The sequence below is a fragment of the Sarcophilus harrisii genome, chromosome 1 (assembly GCF_902635505.1).
Source record: "Sarcophilus harrisii chromosome 1, mSarHar1.11, whole genome shotgun sequence".
In the NCBI taxonomy this organism is placed as follows: domain Eukaryota; kingdom Metazoa; phylum Chordata; class Mammalia; order Dasyuromorphia; family Dasyuridae; genus Sarcophilus; species Sarcophilus harrisii.
The window spans coordinates 151,000,790-151,013,856 of NC_045426.1; the positions used below are offsets into that span (position 1 = coordinate 151,000,790).

At 37.8% G+C, this 13,067-nt stretch overlaps 1 protein-coding gene across 2 annotated transcripts; it reads right to left on the bottom strand.

Annotated features, from left to right (window-relative positions):
• Positions 1-4,147: 4,147 nt before the first annotated feature.
• Positions 4,148-9,539, bottom strand: SMIM15 (small integral membrane protein 15). Of its 2 annotated transcripts, XM_031965396.1 has the most exons (3): positions 9,273-9,531; positions 8,148-8,208; positions 4,148-6,718 (listed from the first exon to the last, which is right to left on the bottom strand). In XM_031965396.1, exon 3 carries the CDS (start codon positions 6,691-6,693, stop codon positions 6,469-6,471), a length of 225 nt encoding a protein of 74 aa, XP_031821256.1. In that variant the 5' UTR covers positions 6,694-6,718; positions 8,148-8,208; positions 9,273-9,531; the 3' UTR covers positions 4,148-6,468. The 2 variants fall into 2 exon arrangements, with proteins under 2 accessions (XP_031821256.1, XP_031821258.1); XM_031965398.1 differs by lacking the exon at positions 8,148-8,208 and having other exon boundaries at positions 9,273-9,539.
• Between the last annotated feature and the right edge of the window lie 3,528 nt (positions 9,540-13,067).

The window sequence follows — 13,067 nt, forward strand, 5'->3', positions numbered from 1 at the left end:
GAAATCAGGGAGAGTGACCAGCTATATTCTAAAATAAAAGAAAGCGGGAAATGTTATTGGCCAGAAGTCTGTACTTAAAATAAGGATTCTTACAAGGTGCTCATTCAGTGGAATTGATGAGACAATGGTTATCTAGTTCAGCATGGTGTTTAATAGTTCTCTAAATTCAGTATGATTGATTTAATCTTACAACAAATAATGGTTTCCTAGAGATATAATGATTGGTTTATACTCAGTGTAGAGCATATAAGCTAGGACAAACTCAGCCAGAGTCAGAACCAGATTCATTCACTCCATCTCACATCACCATGGTGGCAGGCCTGTCCTCGTTCTGCTTCTCCCACCGAGACCAAGGCTGGTCTGAAAGACTCTCCATAAAGCTTCCCAGCCCCAGGCAAGGAGACAGTAAAGAATTTGGACTTTATCCCTGGCTATTCTCATGATGATTACTGAACTGAAATGAAGGCTGGTCCAGAGACCTCTAGAAAACCTACCAGAACATTACAAGGAGTAAGAAAGTTTTGTTTAATTTTGACCTCAGATATTTACTAGCTATCTGGTGCTGTGTAAATCACCTAATCTCTGTCTATGTCTGTTTCCTCAATAGGAAAATGGAAACAATAATAGCACCTACTTCCCAAGGTAGTTCTTAGAATAAAATGAGATAATATTTGTAGAGTGCTTAGCACAGTGCTTGCCATTTAGTGTGTGCTTAATAAATGCTTCTTTCCTTCCTTCCTTTGCAGAGGTTGTCTGCCATGTCTTGAGATATTCTTCCTCCTTAAATCTGCCCTTTGAGGGCAGCACCAGCCATGAAGTCAGGAGGACCTGAGTTCAAATCTGGTCTCAGACACTTAACACTTCCTAGCTATGTGACCCTGGGCAATTGCCCCATCAAACCCCCAATTGCCTCATCAAAAAAAAAAAAAAAAAAAAAAAAAAAAATCTATCCCTTGAAATACCTTGTCCCCTTCATGACTTAACTCAAATTCCATCTGACAATCAATTCTGAGGGATGGGGCTCTTTTCAACAATGTGATGATTTAAAAATGTTCCATTTGATCAGTGATGAAGAGAGCCATATACACTCAGAGAAAGGAGTCTGGAACCGAGTGTGGAGCACAACATAGCATCTTCACTTTTTCTGTTGATGTTTACTTGCATTTTGTTTTCTCAGGGTTTTTTTTTTTTCTTTACCCAATTTTTCTTGTGCAGCAAGATAACTGTATAAATATGTATATATAGATATTGGATTTAACATATATTTTAGCATATTTAACATGTATTAGACTACCTGCCATCTAGGAGAAGGGGTAGGGGGAAGGAGGGAAAAATTTGGAAGAGAAAGTTTTGCAAGGGTCAGTGCTGAAAAATTATTCATGCATTTATGTTTTGTAAATAAAAATCTTTAATAAAAAAAACTGATCTTTGTTTCTCTTTGTCTCTGTCCCCCTCTCTTACACATTCACACACACGCACACACACATACACATCCATGCCCACCTCTATATTGATATCTACATTTTCTTGATATATTCAAACTCATTCAACCATACATAAATATCGAACATTTAGATTGTTTACAACTCTTTTTGATGAAGAATACCACACACTCTCTCTCCAGGTATATGTATATATCATTAAACAGACAAATAATGCTACTCTATTGTTGTCATTCTTGAAAATGACTGTAACATCAAGGAAGTGATGCCGTGACATAGAAGTGAATTGAACTGTGAAAGGCTATACAAAGTCACTTTTACCTCCAGAGCCATCTGGGTCTAGTGACCATAGATCAGAATGATTGGAGATGACTGAATACAGTGGAAGACCTTGTCTTTTATAGATCTCAGTATGACTGAGGCAACTACCCATTCAGTGATTAAGGATAAGGAATTATGGTACATCAACAGAATTCAAAACTATAAAAAGTAAAATTATAAATATGGAGAATATATAGAAATTTGAATGACCTAAGTATTGCCAAAGAAATGACCAGAACAATATACATAGACATCATGACATATGAAAGGAAAAATATGTATGTAAACATAAATATGGATAGTGGTGAGAAAGTTTTACAAGGTAGCTAAAGAAGCTGTTACATACATTTTGTATATTACGGTAACTTTTCTAAGAAATGTACAAGATGGCAATTAAATATGACCAGTTGTCACAGAGCTAGGAAGCTTTTTTATGTATATAAATATGTGCATATACACATGTGTTTATACATATATACGTGTGTGTTATGAGATAAATTTTTAAAAAATATCAATAGAGAGAAGGCACTACCATTAAGGAAGATTAGTATAAACTTCTTGTAGAAGGCTGGATTTAGCCAAGACTTGGAGGAAGCCAGGAAAGCCAGGAGACAGATGAAGAAACAGCATTTTAAGCATGGATGACAACCAGAGAAAATGTCTGGAGAGGGAAATTTGGAATATCTTGTTTGAGGAGCAGCAAGGAGACCATTGTCACTGGATCAAAGAGTACACAGGGGTGGAGATGAAGCTAAGAGCTAAGATTGGGAAGTTAAGAAGGGGTCAAGTTATGGACTTTAAAAGCCAAACCCAGGATTTTATATTTATTCTTGGAGATAATAGGGAGCTATAAGGGTTTATTGAAAAGGAGGGATGACATGTTCAGACCTGCACTTCAGGCCTATATCTAAAAAATGAAGTGGTTAGAAGTGATCATCTTCAAGATTCTTCTTAACTCCACAAGCCATGACATATATATTCCTTTTGTAGTCAAATTCTGAAATAAGGCTGTCTATATACAGTGATTCTATTTTCTTAACTCCCCATCAAATGCGTGTTCCAACCCCAACACCCAAACAAAGTCAATACTTTCAAGATAATCAATGATCTCTTAACTACTGTCTTATGACCTTTACTGTTTATTCTACTTGACCTATCTGAAACTTTTGAGTCAATCCCATACTGCTGGATCTGTCTTCCTTTATCTTCTATGAAAGTACTTCTCCCTATAGTATTTATTGCTCTTTCTGTCTCTTGTTGGATCATCCAGTGGTCCTCAAAGTGTAGTCCAGAAAATTGTTGGAGTCTCTGAAACCCTTTTAGAGGGTCTTCAAATTCAAAAAAATTTTTTTATTTCTAATATAGTAAATAGCTATAAATATAACCCATGTGAACAAAAACTGTTTGAACAGATCCTCGATAGTTTTTTTTAACATGAAGATACTGACAACAAAAGTTTTGAGAACCACTATCCCATGTACTAAATATGGGTATCCCTTAAAGCTCTTTCCCTGAGGCCTCTTCTTTTCCCTTTGATGATCTTGGTCTTAATTATCTCTATTCAGATGATTCTCCCATCTATATATCCAACCCAATCTATTTCTTTTTCCTCTCTCCTAACAGTTCACTGACTGGCTATCCTACCAAATGATCACTCAGCATGTCCAGAATACAACTTCCCTTGTTCTCCAAACCTGTCCTTTCTCAAAGTTCTTATTGTTGTTGTCCTCATTCTTTCAAACTTTTCAATTCAAGTCATTCTTGACTCATCTTCCCTATCTATTTGCCCAATACCATTTATTCTGCCTTGTCTATCCATTCCTCTTTGCATTCACAAAGTCACTACCCTGATTTTAATAACCTTCAAATTGCTCTTTCATTCTCTTCCTTCTGCTACATAGATGTCAAAATAACTCAAGGCCTAATGAGAATACCATTCATGTACTCATTATAGTGGCTTCCTATTGCCTGGCCTTTAAAGCTGTCCACAATCCAGAGTGCTAAATTGTATTTCCTTATTTTACACACACGTTACACATTCTAGTCAAACTGGTCGACTAGCTCTCCTGAACCTGGAATTCCACCTATAATTCCCATCCGTGTCCTTGATAGCAATGTATTCTTTCTTTACTTCTGCTTCTAGGAATTTTTAATTTTTTTCCAACTCACTCAGAAAATCTCACCTGGCACCTCAATTAATTTCTCAAATTACCCTATATTTACATGTACATTATCATACAATATGTGAACTTCTCGATGACAAGAATTTTTCACTTTTTCTTTGCTTCTCTAGCTTCAAGGTTGATCTTGCACACTGAACAGATGCAGAGTAAATATTTGTTTATTGAGAATTCTCAAGAAAATACTTGGAGCTACAATGTGGCTCAGTTTTAAATGATACATCAAAAACTTTATTTTTAGTAATTGACTAGTACTTTATAGTTTTAACTTATTTTCACAGAAGATATCATAAGTCTAGACACAATTAAATGAAAAGAGATAAATATCTGGTATAGATCATTAACTTGAGAGCACAAATTTCAAACACAGGAATAACAGAGTTGGAATTTATTACTTGTTTGTTTCAACTGGGAAGACAGTGGAAAATACTGACCAGAAAGACTAATATCCATGTATTCTTGCAAAAGAAAGAAATAAAACCAAAAAACCCTAAATCCTGCTGTGAAAAAATGTTCAAGTACTAATAGTGTTCATTAACATTATAAAGATTCTTGTAGCAATAAAGAACTTATGACTTGTATAGTGTAAAGAGAAGCAGAAAGCACTACTAACAAAAACTCAAAGTATATGCCCTCCTAAAGGTCTACATGTCAGTTCTCTATGAAAGATAGTGCTAACAAAATATGATGAAGTATGCCACTCAATATGAGTATCAATTACAAGGTAAAAAAATGAAGTTATTCTTTGATAGTTTTAAAAAATGATTTCACACATCACTATAAAAGGTGGCTAAGTAGTATAAATGTTACTTCCTAGGAAGTTCAGTGATTATAATGGTCAATACCATTCTCAGAAATGTAGTCAATTTTCACACAGATTTCTTTTTTTGATGAAATTTGTGTGGTATTTTGATTAAAAACAATAAACATTACACTCAATAAATATGAAGACAATCAACATCTTAAAAAAGTATCAAATTTATTTATAACTAATTTATTTCTTAAATTATAGTTACTAGATTAATACACTTAAAAAATTTTAGATTTATTTCAAAGGAAAAAATGATCATAGCCATTAAAATTTAATAATGGACTAGGTCATAAAAAGCATACATGAAATTTTAATTAGACAATTATTTTTCACAAAAGAAAGGACTTTTTTTTAAAAAGCCTTTTTCTTGAAATTTAAAAACAATCAACCTATTTTCATTCCAATTTAATTTACATACCTTATTGTCTTTTTATCCAAATACATCAAATAAAAATAGGTTTTGTGTCTTTAGGACTAGTTTTTAAAATGCCTCAAGAAACTTACTTGTAACATGGAGTCACCTGACATAGATTAACCACATAGGTTAAAATGAAATAATGGATTAAAAAATATGTATTAGAAGAATCAGCTAACAAAACTTTTTTTTAACCATTTCACTCTTCTGTACAATATGAGCATGAATAAGCCAGATAGTATTAAGTTTAGCATATTTATAGCAACCCTAAATTCTTTTTTGCAGATGATTCCTACGGAAGACAGAAGTCTTTATAACTGCACATAACTCTATTTGCTCAATATATAACATGCTGTCAAAAAAAAGTAAGCAGGGAACAATTCCACAGTATATTAAAATTAATCAAATATGAAATGTCTTACAAATTACATTATTATTACCTTCCAAGTATAGATGACATTAACAATGCAGAGCTGTTACTTCATCAAGATTTGCTTTTGTTCCCAGAAATGATTCCACATCAAAAAAACCAAATGTGAATAAAATCTATAGGATAGCATAAAGTATCATAAAGACATGCATGATCAGAAAGAGAGGTAGCCTGGTTTAATATTGTGAATAAAACAAAACAGATAGCCCAAGTCTACATTAGTTCTCCCAAGCACCAATATTAAAAGAACTAGAGGAATACAGCTATACCATTATCGGGTGGCTTCTCTGAAAGATTTATGGAATGACATCAACAATTGCATAGGATGAGAAAAACATGCAAGTCAAGTGATATATCCTAGTGGAGCAAATTATTCAACTCAATGAATCATAAATCCATCCAAATGTCAAGAAAACTGTTTAAGAAAAAAAAAGTCTTAATATTTTTCCTGTCCCCCCCCAGTGAAGAAAAAAAATCTTAATTTTCAATATTTCAAATCTTTATCCATAAACAGGACCCCAAACTTAAAACTACCAGTAGACAACAAATCACATCTTAAGACATTTTCTTCCCTAACACAGATTCACTTTAGCACAGGGGCTACCAAAAAGCAACAGCAAAATGAGTTCAAAGAAATTTGCAACATAAATGTCAGTTGACAGGCACCAACAAGTTTCTGTATCCAAGCTGAAAAATTATAACATAGTTACAGAATTTCAATTTTTTCACATGGTCAAATAGTTGGATAATACTGTTATAAAATACAACAAAAGCACCCTAGTGTTTCTTCAAGAAGTGCATCATTTTATATAATTTTTCTTTAACTGTGGATTCTTTAAATGAGAAAGATTTTCTTCTTAATTTTTTCCTCAATCCTTCTTTAGTCGTTTGGCTTTTGCAATATTTTCTTGACGTCTCTGTTTCTTCTTCTGCTCCTTTTCCCTGGCCTCAATCATTTTTGCCAGTTTCCAAGACAGTACTGCACTTGCTAGAAAAAGTGGAGTCAGAGCCAAAATCACTGTGGTAAGAAAGCCATATGGATCCTTTGCAGCCCACTCCACAACATACTCAGCCCAAGCTTTTACATCAATCATCTCCGTAGCTGTCCTTGGAAAAATCCTATGTAAAATCAGAAAAAGTCTGCTTCGTTAACCAAATATTAAAATCAGAAACACAAAAAAACTACATAAGCAGTTATTTAACTCTCCTTCTCCATTATTCCTATTACCTTATTAAGACAAAGAACTGAATGACTATCAAATATTTATGTACTTAAAGCTATTTATTTAAGTTAAAATATTTTAAATGATGCATAAAATCACTTATTTTAGGCATCTGGATATAAATTAGAGAATATGAAGTTCCCTTCAGCTATGAGATTCTATAAACATTTTAATTTAACTTTCATTAAAGTTAAAAGTACTTCACACATGGTATATTCAAGACAAAGTTGTCTGGCTGCAGTCACCCATTAAGAATTATGAGGTGTATTTAATTCTCCCAAGAAAATTCTGAATCTAGTTTGTCAATCTGTAAACACATTCTATGTAGTACAAGCAGTAATAAAGTTACAAAAGATGGCCAATCTGTTGTATGACAACAAAAGCATGATGGCCATGAAGAAGATCTTAGAGCAGGAATATACATTGTATAGTGTGTGTCAGCTTCATGCCTGGAGTTGAAAAGACATATTGTTACCAATTACAACCATAAGTTACAGAATCATCTATTTTGAATCTACAAGTTACCATTTAAAAAATAAGACCAGGGAAGTTAAGTGTGCCTATGGTTACAATTAGTGGCCAACGCTGAAACTGAATACAGTTCATCTGATGCCACATTTAGAGCTCTTTCTTTCTCTCAAGTAAATAACAATGTATTGTTTCCTGCTTGGTTCATATGTTACTTTCTGTTAATTTCTTCCTGAGGTTAAGTATGTTTTACTAACTGAAACAAGTAACAAAAGAAGCAAATACAGTCCTTTGCTAGTCTCCAGTATTTTAAACACTTTAGCATTGTTGGGAGAGAGCATAATTTCTACTTAGTCTAGGTCAAAAAGCAGCAGTCTCTTTAGAGTAAGAGACTGGGTTGTACACCTTTCATCACACATGTATCTACTTCTGTGAACCAAGTTATCCTTCTATGAAAGGGTCAGAGATGGACAACCACTGAAGTTCAGGTGAGATCCATATTATAAGCCATTATGCCCAGAGGGTCATTAACTGGTGGCTTAATGTAGGTTTCTTTTCTCTTAGTTTTTTTTTTTTGGGGGGGAGGTGGTCTTTACTACTTATATACACTTTTAGGAAAGCAAAATTTTAGATTCATTATTATAAAATAGTTGCTAAGAATAGGAAAAAAAACCCTTAAAAATTTATCAGGATAATCATAAAAATTTAGTTATATGCATTTTATATACTAATTTTACTCAAATCTCTGTCCTTCCTAGCTGTATTTAACACATATGAATAAAACTTCTAATGAATTTATATGCAAGTTTATTGATTATTTATCTAGCTATTAAAATGCCTTTAAAAAAAATAACTACCTTTCCAAAGATGTTACAGCAGAACCATTCCTGACACTGTTGAGAACCTTGAGGTTTTACACTAGAAAAATAATGGTGAAAAATGAAAAAAAAAATTTAAATTAGCCATAGTTTTGGAAAACAAAGCTTCCAATCCCTTTGTCTCTTAGCAAACTTTTGCAACACCTAATATATCATTCTAAATCAGCATCCAAATGCTACTACCCGAAAAAGTGAGGTAACAGCATTGTAACTGTGATAAGAACTAAGCCAGCAGATTTGAAGAGCCAGGTAAAAGAATCATTAAAATGAATAATAATAATGCTAAATATCAGTATAATTCACAAGGAGTCTTCACGCAAATTATGTCATGAATTCGAAACCCTTTTGAGATAAACAGATAGAATAAACTGTGGCAAGGTCTACCTCCCAAACTAGTGTCCCTACTACTACTCCAGCCTGTCACCGGACAGAGAGCAGTATAGAGTAGTATCTTCCATTCGGATTTTGCAATGAAGAAATTTCCTCTTCCGAGGCAGACATATCTTTTTAGCAAGTTAAGAATCAAAGCGTGTCCATCCCAGAGCCCGTGACTTGCCCAGGGTCACCCAGCAGTTCTGGGTCAGAACCAGAGCCTACGTCATCCATCAGACCACGCACTCATGTGGCCACCCTGAAGCGAGTTTTCCCACTATAACAAAAAAGGAAAAGCCTCCATTCCGGGCCCGGGGCATTCAACCGTCTCCAACCCCCGGTGCCTCCTTTTTCTTTTGCTGATTTCGGTGCCCCCGCCCCGCCCCCTCTACCCCAGAGACCACTTGGAGACCCTAACATTAGGACTTGAGAGGCCGGGGGGAGTTTCTCGTCCTCCTTCGGGAGCCTGGAGGAAGAGCCTTCTAGCTTTGGGACTAAGGGCGCCGGCGGCCGAGCCCAGCCCGGCCCAGCCCCAGGAGTCCAGGATGGGAGCTGCCGGGGGAGGGGGAGGGGGAGGGGGGGAGAGGACCAGTCAGGTCGGGCCTATTTCGTTGCCTCCACCCCCCCCTCCCCCCCATGCCTCCCGCTCGCAGCCCACCGATCGCGGACCCCCAGCCGACCCTCGCCCAAACCTCGAGGACTTGCGCCCCTCCAACCTCGCCCCTTTCTCACCTTCTTTGCGGGACTCCAGCTTCCCTAGACTCAGCCAATCGACCGGAAACGGGAAGAAGGAAGCCCGAGCTCCTTCCGCTCGGCCATAGAGTTGAGCAAGGGCGGGGACGCGGAGGCTGGGACCGGACTGGGAACCCGAGGGGCCTAGAGGGCTAGAAGGGCCTCCGGTGCCGGCGCGCAGGGTTCACTTCCGGCCTCCTCGGCGGCCACGCGGGGCCACGACCTCAGGAACGAGGTCAATGAGGGGGAAGCCGGCTGGGTGATTTCCGGGTTCGGGCCGTTTGCGTGCCCTTTTTCCTTTTAGCCGCTTCCTCCGGTCGAGGTGGAGGTGCCGGGACTGGGGGAAGGGGAAGAGGCCGCCGGCTTTCCCCAGGGCCCGAGCCGCGCGGAGGGGAAGCGGCGGCGGCTGGAACGGGACCCTCGGGGCTGGCTTTGTTTCCTCGGACCCAGCGCTTCTGGAACGAGAGGCGCGGCCTTGGGAGGGGTGGAGTAGGCCCTAGTATTCCGGGGTACCCCGGGGTGGGAGAAGCCGGGCTCGAGGCTGGAACAAAGACCCGGGCCGAGAAGCGGCTGCCCAGGCTTCGTGGCGGGCTGACCCTCGGCAGAGCCCGTCCCGGCAGGGTCTTCTGGAGGGGAGACATCCGGTCCCGGAAGCCCCGGGCGCCCCGGGCTCCTGGAAGGGATTTTGAGAGAGGGCGCGATCTTCTACGCCGCGTACTGCCTGCGATGCAGAGTCTCGCCCGGGGAGGCGAGAACATCCCCTGCGCTGGGACAAGCGTTTTCCAATTCCGCCTCGGACCCTCCGCCTTAGTTTTTGCTCTTGTGCCCTCGGCTGGTTGCAAACCTAACGTTTCAGATGAACTAAAGACTTTTTTTTATTAAAGAAGTGAGTCCGATCTGGAATGAGTTCCCTTGTTGGTTTAGTGCTATTTTACCCCTAATTTATCTGGTCCTTAATTTTTTCCCTAATGAGAGGATTGAAGATCTCCATACTCCCTACCATCTCTAAGCCTATTATTCCAGACCCAATTTTTTTCATTATTCTATGATGCCCCTCTTAATTATTTTTATGCAAGTCTTGAATACCTACTTCTTTTTTTTTTTTTTTAAAGGCAAAAGTCTTTTGCTAACCGGCAAATTTGGGTTAAGATCCCTTTCTATATGAAAGAAATTTTTAAAAATTATACACTCATTGACACATTTTGCCTTAAAATGGATTAGAAGGAAATGATCTCACTAAAGAATGTTATTTTTCCCAAGTAATTGTTGCTGAACATTTATTTGGGGGGGGGGATTTAGAGTTCTCACAATGGCTGGTCTCTCAATACATAAGTGAAAGGAATGTAAAAGTCAACAAGCAGGAAGGGTGAGTTAATGTAGCTGAATCTACAGGAAATAAAAGATTAACACAGGTTTGGTTGGTAAGCAAATTTTGTAATTACTTGAATAGCTATTTGACTATATCTATTAAGTGTTGTAAGACTGCTTGATTTTCTGTGCCAGGTAGTGACATGTATAACTAGTTTATGTGTAATAACAGTTATGGTTTTTTACCAGGAAATGGGCTTTTGACAACTAATCTAAGAAAAATTCTTTTTATAGAATAGTTTGTCTTACTGGCAGATGTATCCTTACACACTCTTGTTTGGAAACTTGAATGATGGTTTCTAAGCCTCAACTGCTTTGTCTACCTGCAGTTTCATAAAAGAAGTCTCAGTTTTTTAGTTTTGTATATATAAATTTTTTTATGCATTGGAAATAACTTTATCTTGTTTCTTGTAATGGTTTCTTAAGGGCAGTCAATATTATTTTACTACGCAATGGACCAGCAATCTTTTACTCATGGATCCTTACATCTAGTCAGAATCTTCCCTTTGGGTCACTCTGGTCCCTTTAAAAAAACACTTGGACTGGGGGTGGGGGCACAAGGAGGGAAACCACGAAAGCCATGTTGCCTATGCATGATTGCCATACCCACCTTCTAACCCTACTTAACCTGACTTTCTCTTTCAATGGATAACTGAAAACCTGAGGACATGAAAAGAGACATCGTTGTGCAGAGCTTAAGAAACCAAAAATTATCATAATTGCAAAAAACAAAATAAAACTCAGGCCCAGTTATGGAATCTTGGCTTGAGTAGGAGGACTTGGAATCACTACATTGAAATGCTAGACCTAGAACTACCGTTGATTTAACAGAATACTAGCTTGACATGTACCAGGTATTGATTGATTATAATTACACTTTGAGTACTGTGGTATAGTGAAAAGAACCTGGGACTTGGAATCACCTCTAGGACCTTAGGTTTACTATTTAACCTTGCTGGGTTTTAAAGGGATAGGACTAGACCATCTCCAAGATCCTTTTGGGGTCTATTTAATACTATGGTGTTAAACTCTGAATTTATTATCTTCATGTGGAACAAACCCTTCTATTATAATTCATGTTTCCTTTTTTTGTTGTTGTCATGTTTTTAAATTTCAACCAAGACTGACAGAATTATGATTAGTGGATGCCATGTACATGAGGGTTAATAATAATTAAGGGAGACTAAAGGAACTGAAAGCTTTTGCTTCATCTGCTCAAGATGACTTCCAAGTTCCCTTCTAGCTCTAAATCTATGATCCTATGAAATACTTTGTATTTTTTCATTTGATTGTCAAAACCTTTTTTAGTGGTTAATGAAATTGATGAAATTTGAACATGCTTAAGTTTGATTTGTGCTTCAGCCTAACATAGTGAAACAAAATGTAGTTGTAGAAAACAAAATGTAGTTGTAGAGTTAAACTATCCAAATATACTTCTGTCTGGCAAATTAGAGCTACATTACTAAACTTATCTTACTAATGATGGAATTATAAGATTTCAGGAAACAGGTAACTATTACAAGCTTATATTGATGATGTTCAAATGATAAGGCTAGTGGTAATGAAGAGGTGAGAGAATTGGGGTGGGGAATCCCCTCTGGTCAGCGCAGGTCCAATACAAAAGAATTTGGAAACCCAAAAAACTGTATGGCAAAAGGGAATTTTATTGGCACTGAGAAGCCAGCTTTGCTAGGAAGACAGACTTCTTAGTGGGAAGGTCCTATTAGGAAAATGGCAAAGGTTAACACCTGAGAAGAGAATATCTTCCCAGTGGGCAAAAGTCCTGGCAAGCATCTTTGCCAAGGAGAGAACTCCCTTAGCAAGCATAATCTTGTTTTGAACTTCTGCAAAGATTCCGAGTTCATAGTTGTCTTTTATTAGCCCTCTGAGGCTCAGACTTACATTCAAAATTGAATTCCTTCAAAGTTGTCAGTGCCTGGGGCTTAGATCTTTAATTGAATAAAATCACTTAAATGGGAGTTTAAAGGCTTTCCCCAGAGTCTGGAAACTCCCTGAAGGGGATCCAGGCCACCCCCAAAAGATCTGAGTTTCAATGGAGGGTAATTTGACCAAGATCTCCAATTGAATGAAACCACTTACTTGGGAAGGGCTTGTCTTGGAAAGGTATGCTCTTTCCAGGGGAGAGCCTGAGACCCCAAAACTCCCTTCTTTTACAGGTTAAAGGGGACATGGTTTCAGGGTTTACCCCCGACAATATCTGAACTCCCAGGGACCAGATCCAATCTTTGATATCCTAAGCAAAATCTGTGAAACAAATATAGTCAATTGATTCCTTCACAAATAGGGTTATTGGAGTTAACATTCTCCACCTAACCTACACAATCCGCATCACTCAAAATACTAGGGAAGGCTGAGGTTTGGATTTGCTCCCTGGTTCTTCCACAACTTCTACCCTGACACAAGCTC

Excerpts from the sequence above, each read along its gene's own strand:
- SMIM15 (XM_031965398.1), bottom strand. The coding sequence starts at position 6,693 with ATGATTGATGTAAAAGCTTGGGCTGAGTATGTTGTGGAGTGGGCTGCA.